General features: G+C 40.1%; 1 protein-coding gene across 2 annotated transcripts in view; it reads left to right on the forward strand.

Moving 5' to 3' along the window:
* The window catches only part of Hbs1l (HBS1 like translational GTPase), a 71,716-nt gene extending 61,195 nt beyond the window's left edge, over window positions 1–10,521 (forward strand). For both annotated transcript variants that reach the window (XM_028777339.1, XM_028777342.1), the window contains 5 exons: window positions 291–381; window positions 717–825; window positions 5,765–5,865; window positions 8,751–8,895; window positions 9,249–10,521. In XM_028777339.1, the coding sequence (XP_028633172.1) occupies window positions 291–381; window positions 717–825; window positions 5,765–5,865; window positions 8,751–8,895; window positions 9,249–9,260 (458 nt within the window). In that variant the 3' untranslated portion in view covers window positions 9,261–10,521. The remainder of the gene's footprint in view (window positions 1–290; window positions 382–716; window positions 826–5,764; window positions 5,866–8,750; window positions 8,896–9,248) is intronic.
* The last annotated feature ends 1,384 nt before the right edge of the window (window positions 10,522–11,905 follow it).

Consider the following 11,905-nt stretch of genomic DNA (forward strand, 5'->3'; position numbering starts at 1 on the left):
AGAGAGAGAGAGAGAGAGAGAGAGAGAGAGAGAGAGAGAGAGAGAGAGAGAGAGAGACTGGCTTCGTTGTGTAAATGAATTTAAAATACTTGATTAAATGGGAAGTGCTGGCCTCCTGTGGGCATCGGCCATCATGTTCAGGGAGGTGCTCTGTGGCCTCAAGTCTGGGCTCCGCTTCTCACTGCCGACTCATTCAGATTGAAAATGATGAGCTCAGTGAGGAAGCTCTCTGGTTGTTATGGCTCTGCAGAGAGGTTTCATTGTAGGCTTTGGTTTTGACTCATTTCCAGGAATCACTCTGCACGATGAACCTGTCGATTGGGCAGCAGCAGGCGATCACATTAGCCTTACTTTGGTTGGGATGGATATCATCAAAATCAAGTGAGTAAGAAAACAGGGTTAAACAGTCTTCATATCAGAGAAACGATGTCAGAGTGCATGAGTTTGCAATCCAGTAGTTCAAGTTTAGCCAGAATTTTATGTGACTGAATGTCATTTTAGTAAATCCCATCTAAAATGGAGTTAATTTATGTTGGCAAACAGACTTTGTGTGTGCTTGGGATGAAAGCTGTCATTCATGAAGCTGTAGTTGAGGGCAGAGGGGTCCTTACAGAACATTCTTATTTGCTTAATTGTTGTACTTTCTTTACAGGTAGACTTTTTCACCTTGATTTTCATCTCTCTCTCTCTCTCTCTCTCTTTCTCTGTTGCTTTAGTGTTGGCTGCATATTTTGTGGCCCCAAAGAACCCATTAAGGCTTGCACCCGCTTCAGAGCCCGGATCCTTATCTTCAATATTGAAGTTCCTATCACTAAAGGGTTTCCTGTAAGTTTCCAGTGCGTTGTCCTTGCTTCTGTGAACTCAGGAAAGCCCTAACTCACCTGAGATATGCTGCTTGTCTCACATGAACACCTTTTCTAATTTAGAAAAATAAGTTAAAATTTGAAAGGAATTTTTTTGTTTATTTTAATTCTTTGATATATATATATATATATACACACACACACATATATATGTGTGTGTGTATGTGTGTGTGTGTGTATGCTATTATTCTGTATATATTTTATATATAGTATATATTATATATCTTGTAATTCTATAGATATATTCTATACATTTATTTATATATTATTATCTATATCTGTCTATTATTTATTTTCTGTGTAGGGGTGCTTGTCCTTGTGTGTGCCCACAGAGGCAAGAAGGGCATGAGGTCCCTTGGCACTGGAGTTACAAGCAGTTGTGGGAATCAAATTCTGTTAATGAAATATTTATTTTTGCTAGCCCATATAAGACACAAAAACCTAGCATTTTATTTACAAGCTGTGAGCGTAGATTGGGCAGGTTCTATGCTGTTCCCTCCTGTATCCAGACCATAGCCCCTTGTTGCCTTCTGTGTGAATCTCACCTGAGTTGCTTTTGCTCCATCAGCCTGTCCTCGGGATACACTTTTGACCATGTACTCCTGGTCCATTGGCGTCATGTGGCCTCCTCCCCTCTCCATCTTCTCTCTCCTTCTCCCCTGTGGTCTCTCTCAAGACCCCTGACTCAGGTCCTGCATTTCTCTCTCTGCCCAATCACAGGCCCTTAATTAACCAATTGCTTTAAATTGGGGAGCAAGGTTTACACAACAAAGACCAGTGTACATGAGCATGCACTGGTCTGGGTGGCAACCAGATTTGGGGTTCAGAAGTTAGCATTTGTATATATAGCAACAGGCCAACCCCCAATAGAACCCAGGTCCTCTGGAAGAGCAGCCAGTGCTTTTAACCCTTGAGACATCACTCTAGTCCTTTTTTGATTGTTGAGTTTGAGAACTTTTTCAAGAGAAGGTAGTTTCATAATAAGTTGATTCAAACTGCTGATAATTCTGGGGAAGATGATAGACTTTTTACTGGATAGTAAAGCTTACTAGTATTTTTAAATTTGGTACTTCTGCTTTGTTTAATATATTTTCAGTATTTTTCATTATGAAAGTGATAGATTAACTTTAAAGGTTATAAAGCCACTGAAATACAGAAAATAAGAATATTGTGTGATTGCATAATCTCTAGATACCTTCTGCTAGTATGTAGATAGCCTGTAGCAGTGGCCTTGATGGTAAAAGTCCCTGTCACCACACAGAGAAATTGTACAATACCTTGTTTGTATAAATTCAGAAAAGCTGTTACTTACTTAAGTGTGTACTATTATAAGTGTCAAACTGACACCTTATTCTAATCTAGAAAGATGTGCAGCCCGGATTACTAATCACACTGATTTTACTTTTTATTTTGATCTTGAGTCTGGGAACTCTTTCAAGAGAAGTGAGGTATAGCAGGAATAGGAATTGATCGTTGAACTTGATAAAGCTTTGATGGTGTTTGAGGAACCAGGAAGAAACTTACTTGGGACACTCAGATTCACTTTCTGTATGGTTCTTATTTCTGTATAGATAAGTGTACTCATCAAGTTTATTAGGCATTTAAATACTATAATAAGCATATTATATTTTATTCACTTTTTAACAAGTATTTCACTAGAAGAGTTGTTATAATTGAGTCTTTCATTGTTAACCGTTTAGGACTCATGTATCAATCAGCAAACATGTCACAGTTAATTGCTTTTGAATGTATGAAGCAGATTCCTGGAAAGCAAGGTTATTGTAGCTGTGTTTACTCATGGGATAATTCGTATTTACCAATGGAGGCAGGTCAAGATGGCAGTATTTACTGTGAAGAGTGACACTGTCTTCCTGCCTACAGTAGTTTCTTAAAAACAGCATCAACTGAAGCTTTTCAGCTATTTTAAGAGACGACAGCAGTTTTCTTACAACAGTGCGACCCATTGTACAGTTCCTCATGCTGTGGTGACCCCAACCATAGAACTGTTTTTGTCGCTACTTCACAACTGTAATTTTGCTGCTGTCATGAATAATAATGTAAATATCTGATATACAGGATGTCTGATATGCAACAGTCAAAGGGACACTCCACACCAGAGGGGTCACAGCCACAGGTTGAGAACCACTGCTATACTGCTTATCAGGATAAAATTGGAACGGGAAAAGTGGTCATATCTACTTGCTGTGGTAGAAGAAAATTAACATAATCCTTAAACAGTTAGATTTTTTCTAGTTAGAAATGATGCATATACAGGTGTGTGTAAATTTCCCTTGTTGTGGTGAGCTATATACTTTTAAGCATGAAATTATAAGATTTAATAGATTTAATTTATATTTTATTTTATAGTTAGTGTATCTAAGAAAATTTGCATTGTTGAGTATGTGATTCAGTATACTCTGTATTGTGTAACCATTATTGCTGTGCATCTCCAGAACATTATCACCCCAGACTACAGTCTTGCAGCGCTTGTTCTGAGTATCATTTGAGAAGATATTCTTGTCAGCAGTTGTCTTCTCACTTTCAGTTTCCTGCAGAGTAATACATTCTTAATTTTGAAGAAATCCAGTTTTTTTTTCTTCTTTGTGCCTTTGTGGCAAGTCCATGAGCTCAGTGTCAAAGCCAGTATCACAAAGCCTTAGCCTGGGTTTTCTTTAAGAGCTTTGTGGTTTGTCTTGTGTGTTAGGCCACGGATCATAGTCATATGGTGCTGGGCCGAGCCTCATTGCCATTTGGTCCTTTACATTTGCTCATCCAGTTTCCTAGCAACATCTGTTCAAAAAGAAAAGGAGGGGGAGGAAACAATTTGTTATTTTCCCCCAATAAATAATGTTGGTACCTTTGTTGAATATTGGATGGGCATATATTTGCTGATTTTTTTTTAAGGCTACTTAAGGAAGATTATTTATTAGTTGCCCTACATTAAAGCTTAATAAAACGCTAGGTGATTTGGTTCTCATCATCACCAATGAAGCAAAGGTCAGTTCCTGGTGCCCTCGGGCCAGTGTCTTTCAGAATTCAGAAATGCTAAGGATTTGATCAGAACACTCAATGTGCCCATTTCTTAGTCCTGGTGTTATTCTAAGATCCACATACAGCTCAGTAAATTGTGGGAGGATCTCAGTGAGGTTCATGAGGGCCACGTGCGTCTTTTCTCTGCTATTTGAGAGGCCATGAAGACCTAGTCATGTGTGAGGTTAGTAGGGAATCTCTGGTCCTGAAAGAGATGTCTCTTAGAGTTTTAGTCTTGCATTTATCTCCCAGTGTACACTTCAAGATCTGTAGCCATTAAATACTTGGAATTGGTCACCTCTCTGCAGCATGTGGCTGCCATCTGCCTGCTCAGGACCTGCTTACATTGAGTTTTTGCACTCCACATCATAAGTACCATTAAAAAGAAAACCGGTTTACCCTTTTGTAATACAAGAGTTTCAGTGCTCCATTATTGCTTTTGCTACGACTTACAGAAGATTCCCACAGTCTAGGCTTGCACATTCACAGCCTCCTGCACAAATTTTCTTTCCTTTATTCACTCTTCTCCAGGATGGGGGATAGGACCCAATACCTAGAGCATGACGTACAAGCCCTCTACCCCCTCTGCATCCCTGGCTGGCTTCTTTTTTCCACAAGTGCAAACTATTGTGGTTAGGAAATTCCAGATATAACATGTCTGTTTCTACAACTAAATGGCCCCAAATGATGCTTACAAAGCATTTAAAGTATGGTGGCTTTACTGCTGCCTGAGAATATGGTCTTTCACTCTTCTCAGACTGTAGGCATGATGGTAGCATATTCAAAGAAGATTCTTTGAGTAAGGATAGTCATTTGTGTTTTGACTTTGATTGGGATCTGCCAAAGTTTCCTCTTTTTTCTTCATAAAAGCTTCTTTTGTAAAACAGAAAATTGTGCCTATGTTATTTTTATAGAACTCTTAGTAAGCCAACATGAGAAGAGTCAGGGATTTGTAGTTTCAACTGTTCCAGGTGTGAAATTCAAGCTGACATAAACTCCATAGCCACGACAGCATTGTGCTGTTTCCCTTCATGTTAAACTCAGTCAACAATAGTCAGTGTATGATGTAATCATCTAATGCCAGCTGAGAGCAAGAGTGTTTGGGGTGGAATGGTCGTAGATGGTCTTGTGCATGTGGATATCCCCTGTGGAACCTTAAGAAGATAAGGAACTTGGCCCAGGTAAAAGTGAATTGAACCCTTGTTTGTTATACTTTAGACCCTCTAAATAAAACTCCTCTCTAAATAAAACTTGCCTATAAGTTCTGACACACAGTCCTTGGTACTCAGGGATTCTTATAAATGTTGCTCTCCTTCCTTATTTCTGCACATGGAATATTTTATTCCTATGGCCCAAGAATGGATTAGTGATCACTGCTGAGTATGACCCTCTTCCTCCCTCCCTCGTGACTCGTGATGAAGCAGTTCACTTGCTGAACATCTGTGCTTCTGGGCCCTTTATCTCATCTTGCCCCAGTGCTCTGAAAGCATAAGCCATGGAAACTGGCCTACAGACAGATGGAAATGAAAGGTTTAGCTTCCTAGTCTTTCCCTGGCTCCTTATGATGCTGCCATGATGGTAAGTGTTGTAAACAGTAGCTGCTTTTAACCTTCTCAGTGATCCCAAGGTACTGTCCTCTTCACCTTTTCAGAGTGAAAGGGGACAGGAAGGCTATATAGCCAACTGAAGTTCACACTGGTTACAGGTTAGAAATGTGAAGGAGCCCCTCACTAGCACGGTCGTAGAGTTATTAGGAAGTGACGGAGCTGTGGTGACTGAGAAGTGTGATTTGTCATGTGCCAAAAGCAAAGGCTACAACTGATGTAGCAAGTAGCTCTCAGTATTCCCATGTGTCTATTTATTTGTTTTAGGTGCTGTTACACTACCAAACAGTCAGTGAGCCTGCTGTGATTAAGCGATTGATCAGTGTCCTAAACAAAAGTACTGGAGAAGTCATGAAGAAGAAGCCCAAGTGAGTTTACTGCAGAAACTGTAGACACTAACAGTGCAAAACACTATCAGTGTAAGACACTAACAGTGTGAGCAATTCCTTACAGATAAGCTGAGTGTGTGCTGGGGTAAGTGGGATCCAGAGTAGTTTTTCTACTGATCACTTTTTAGTGACTAGATTAAAAAATATACATAAATAAACATTTAAGGGATGGGAAGATGGCTCAACTGATAAATTAATTGTGTGCTTGTTGTGGAAGGATGGGGGCCTGAGTCTGGTCCTCAGAACCCATGGAAGAAAGCTAGGTGTTGTGTATCTTCATGTAATGACAGCATGCGGGAAGCAGAGCCAAGTGGATCTCTGAAGCTCACTAGCCTACCAGCTTAGCTTAATTGCCAAGTTCATTGAGAGACAAAGAACCAGTCAAAGAACAAGGTGAACAGTGCCTGAGGAATGTCATCCAAGGTTGACTTTTGGCTCTGCATGTATGAATACCCATGTGCACATTCACCCGCACATATATATGTAAACATACAAACACCTACATGAACATGAAAGCTTTAGTTTAGGAGTATTAGATATGATTAAAGTTACATATGGTAGTGATGGGAATTATAAATAAAAATATAAATATATGTGTATACATCAAGCTACAGATATTGATGGAGCAAAGACATTACAAATACTAGTTCTATATTCTTTTAAAAAGTTTTAAAAGTTTTATTTACCTTTATTTTATGTGCATAGATATTCTGCCTGAATGTATGTCTGTATGAAAGTATCAGCTCTTAGTGTTGTAAACAATCATGAGCTGCCGTATGGGTGCTGGGATTTGAACCTGGGTCCTCTAGAAGGTCAGCCAGTGCCCTTAACAGAGCCATCTCTCCAGCCCCAGGTCCTATGTTCTTAAAGATGAATTTTAATTTGTTACCACTTGTCAGATTTCAGTCTTGTGCTTCCCTTATGTTTGCTACCTGCGCTGTGAGCTTGTCCCCTGGTCTAAGAAAAGGCTTTCTGTATGTTCCTAGCACCTTCCTTTTCCAGCCTGTGGTGTAAGTTTGTTCCATCTACATGCCCTTCAACTGGCATGATCACCTCCATGTTGGTTTTCTGATTATTGCGTAGTGTCTAGTGAGTCTGCACAGTTCTTTGATTGACACAGGAAGTACTTTCTGAGAAACTAAGCAAGCTTTTATAAAAATAAAGTAATGTAAGCACATATTGCAAAACACACACTCTTGGTACGAGTTAAGGCCTTCCCAGTTTGCTTGGCTGCCTGCAGTTTGGAGTTTCCCTCATCTTGAGCCTATGGGGAATCCCACCCAAAATCCCCTTCCTTTCTCACCTTCTGCACCTGTGTAAGGGGCCCGGGTGCCTCCTGGCTAATGTGCTGACCGCCTGTGAGAATGTCTCCACATGGAAGGCGGTTTGCTCTCAGGAGGGAAGGGCCGCTCTGCCTCTCTCTTGAAGCAGCTCTTAGATTCTCACATCAGTGTGTGCTGTGATGCTCTGGGAAGCACCACACTAGAATGGAAGTTCTCAAGATCCAAGTTTTCTAGGTTGTCGTGATGTTTTCCTGTGAGTTATATCCTCAGCAATCATATGAAGCAGGAAAGAACACAGCTTACAAGTGACAGAGACAAGATTTTTTCTTTCTTTTTTTTAAATACAACTGTGCCAGATTTTCTTTCTATCTCTTTTTCATTTAATTTTTATTTATTCACTTTACATCCTCCTCACTGCCCCTCCTCCCAGTCACCCCCTCCAACAATCCTCCCTTCCCTCATCCTTCCCCTTTCCCTCGTAGGGTGGAGGCCTCCTGGGTATCCTCCCCTACCCTGACACATCAAGTCTCTGCAGGGTTAGGCACTTTCTCTCCCACTGAGTCCAGACAAGGCAGCACAGCTGGAAGAATATATTCCTCATACAGGCAATAGCTTTAGTGACAGTCCCAGCTCCAGTTGCTTGGGACTCTCATGAAGACCAAGCTGCATATATGCTACATATGGTCGGGGAGTCCTAGGTCCAGCCTTTGTATGTTCTTTGGTTGGTGGTTCAGTGTCTGAGAGCGCCAAAGGTCCAGATTAGTTGATTCTGTTGGTCTTCCTGTGGAGTTCCTATCTCCTTCAGGGCTTGCAATCAATCCTTCCTTAGCCTACTCTTCCATAAGAGTCCCATCTGTCTGAATCAGCTGCTGGGTGGAGCCTCTCAGAGGACAGCCCTGCTAGACTCTAAAACAGGATTCTTAACTGACTTAGTGACACATAGGTGCTCTTGTATGTGGGGTTGTTTGTCTGGGATGTATGACCCAGACAACTATGTGGAGACCTTTTCAGCTGATATTGGCACATTGTATCTACTCTTGAGTTTTTCTCCCTGTACTACCTGCTACAAGATCTAGTATATTTAGCATGTGTGAGGCCCATGGTTGACTACTCAGAACTGCAAAATTAATAGATTTAAAAAGAGGATTAAGTGTTAGTATCCTGATAATATTAAACTTCAGTATCATTTACTTTATTAGATAGCTAAACTTGTAGATTTCCCCCAGGGAATGGTAGGGTAGCATGGATTGAGATGAGTGAGCATTATGGGGGATAGGATATAGTGGGCCTGAAAGGAGGATAGAGTTGTATTTTAAGATTGGCTTACACACACACAGACACACACATACATACACACACACACATACACACACCCCTCTGAGACCTATTTAACAGTTCTTAAAATCTAGATTTACTTCCTTTTAGGCCAGAAAAATTCAAAGGCATATGCTTGTATTTATGACATACACACATGCAACTTTTTCTCCTGGGTTTGGAAGACTGAGTTGATTTGCTGACTAGGTGTGAACTACTCATCCTTCCTACCCTCATCTGTTTCTTTTCTCCCTGCACTCCTAACAGGTTGCTGACCAAGGGCCAGAATGCCTTGGTAGAGCTGCAGACACAAAGACCTGTGGCTCTCGAGCTCTACAAAGACTTCAAGGAGCTGGGGCGCTTTATGCTGCGTTATGGTGGCTCCACGGTAGCTGCCGGTGTTGTCACTGAGGTATCTGACTCTGTCCAGTTAGCTTTGTCTTTTTCACCTTCCAAAGGTGATTGCTGAGGTTTTATGGCTTAAGGGAGTACTCAGTATTGGAACAAGGAATTAAAATCTACACTAAAGTAGTTTTTAAATGAGAAGAGGAGAAAAGTATCATATACTTACAAGCAGATGAATGGGAGTCCCGATTTTATTAAGTAGAAGCCATATTTCTTTAAATTGCTAGCTTTTAGTGATTTCAAATAATTCATCCAAAAATTTGAATTAATGTAGTTGTAAACATTTTCTGAAAATTTTGAACTGAACCAGGAAATCTCAGTAGTTCTAATTTCTTCTATATTCTCTTCTTTATTTTACAGATAAAAGAGTGACTAGTCCAGTCCTCACCATGTTTCCAGACGAGATAGCCCCTGAGGTGCTCAGTGGTGCAGCTAAGGAAACAGCATGCAGTCATGATTGTGTAGATGAGAGAAACTAAAGTACAGTTAGCTGCCAACAAGTATCAGCGATCACTCCTGCAAAACTTCCAAGTTGCCAGCTGGCAGGGCCAGTACTGTACTTCTTCCCTTTGGGGTGGCAGTAAATGTGATTATTGTGCTGAGACTTGTGGGAAGTATCTGAAGACACTTAACTCAGTGGACTCAACTTCCAGCCAAACCAAAACCAAAAGCCGTTCTGTTTTCAATCTCCTGCTGTGTGTTCTAAGGAAGCAGGTCTTACTGGGGCTTGGAGAGTCCATCTTTGACCTGGTGCTTTTTTTAGTTAACACTAAGAAAAGATTTATTGAAGGTAACAACAGTAAAGCTATTTTGTGCTGAAAATGAAACCGTGCATCAAGTCTGCCTTCTGGAGTACGAGGGGAAGTGACAGAAACCGTTCTTAGGTCACAAAGATGCTATTTAAGTTGAAAAGCCAGTGAATAAATTGCCTTAGTTTGAATGTGTTGCAAAAATGTGTTTTATTTCTTAAACATCTATGAGGGAGTCTCTACCCTGTTACCAGATGAGACTCGAGCACTGCGTGAGATCTTTTCACCCAAGAGTTTTCGACAGGTGTGATTTTTTTGCTTTTTATGCTAATGATGAACCAAGTTAGTCCTATCAACTTCTAACCATACCTTCGTTTTCTGATTATTGACCATGTGTAGGTCAGTATGGATAGGCTATGCTCCTTTATGAATAAGACTCCAACTTCCTTAAAAGTGTCAACAATACCAAACTTGAAGGGTTATTGATTTAACGGTGATTTGTTGACCCATTTTCCAAGTCAAAGAAATTTAGGTTATCTGATGACCTTAGCCAAGTTTGGAACTGAAGGACTTTATTGTAGACATTTTAGAAATTAGAAAAGGCATGGATTCCCACATTTAATAGGTCCTCCCTCTTTTCTGGCTCTTTTATTGATTTATTTTTTTTTAGGATTTTGCTGTATAGCCTAGGTTGGCCTTGAACTTGCTGTGTAGCTCAGTCCTCCAGGCCCTGGGATTGCAGGTGTACACTACCTCACCTGGTACACAGCTGAAGAATCCTAACCACATGGTCTGCTGCACAGACCCCGAAAGTTCTTCTGGGTGCATGGCCCTGTGACTGCTCTGATACTGTGATCTTTAATAAACAGCATTGTGTGGCTCGATGAGACTTGCTAAGAACATTCTATTCCTATGTTATTGAGAAACTTTATAGATACTTCTGATAGAAAACAACCTTAAATTGACTTATATAACAAAACATTTTGACTCACTTGGTTGAAGCTGAGTTAATCCTACCTTTGGGTTAGTCTAGGGGGACAACTTTCATGACCTTTGCCCTGCTTATAACTGCAATCTTTTCTATCCCGTGTCCCAGTTCTAAAATGACACTGAGACTTAATTGTCTATGAATAAATCCCTAGACCATAAGCTTGGGCTTATTCCCTGACTAGCTCCTAGCTTATATAACCTGTTTATTCTATTTTCTCTGTGCCACGTGACTGGGTACCTCTCCTGAGTGGCATTCATCTCCTCAGAGTATGAGGCAAAATCTTCCCGCCTTTGTCACCCAAAGTCACCCAAAATTTCTCCCGAGTCATTGGAGCATCATCTTCAGCCTTCTGGCCCTGAGTATCTGACACTCTTTTCTGTGAAGCAGGAATTGTGAAGGACTTGTGTACCTTGTCCTTGCAAAGTTTGACAGTTGACTGCCCTGTGTTCTGTTTGTCCAGTTTGGACAGCATACTGTCTACAGTTGAAGGCAGGGGAAGTTTGCCACATAGAAGCAAGCAAACACCATGTGGAGGTTCTTAAATGTGGATCATCTTTGAAGTGGAATTGGGGTGGCCAGGAATAGACATGTGTTATAGTCAAAAAAAGCCTTTTATTAAAAAATCTTTAAATACCATATTCTGTGGGTTTTTGAAGATTGATCTATCTATCTATCTATCTATCTATCTATCTATCTATCTATCTATCTCATATATCTGAATAGACAAACATTGCTTGTTTCTAGCTATTTTTTAAATTATCTGGTCAACCTAGGAAACATTAATTAACAAAACTAGTATCTAACATGAGTATGTTTTATTGACTCACCACTAACTTGTATTTCTTAATTACTCTAAGCAGCTTTTTGAAGGACTAGAACTTAACATGCAGTTTTAAGAATTTTAAGAATTACATAGGAACAATACCTTAAACATGGGTTGAAATATGTTATACATAGTATGTTTAGCTAAATATAACCTTAAAATTATATCAATATACAAAGTCCATACCAATGTAAAATCATTTATTTAGCTTTGGTCTAAAAGTAGATTTCAGTAATCTACACTTTTATCCTATTATCCTAATATTATCCTATTATTTCTATATCATTCTTACATCCCCCGTTTTCCTTTTATCCCTCCTCTCCCCTTTCCCTGCAACACAGATAGGAGAGAAAGAAGGATAGAGGAAAGACAAGAGAAAAATCCCTGAATCTAATCCCCCTTACTTTGTTTCCTCCCTGACCAAGACCATGAACAACTTGTTACCAATTCCCCC

Source organism: Grammomys surdaster, unplaced genomic scaffold (genome assembly GCF_004785775.1).
Source record: "Grammomys surdaster isolate TR1022 unplaced genomic scaffold, NIH_TR_1.0 280, whole genome shotgun sequence".
NCBI classification, from domain to species: domain Eukaryota; kingdom Metazoa; phylum Chordata; class Mammalia; order Rodentia; family Muridae; genus Grammomys; species Grammomys surdaster.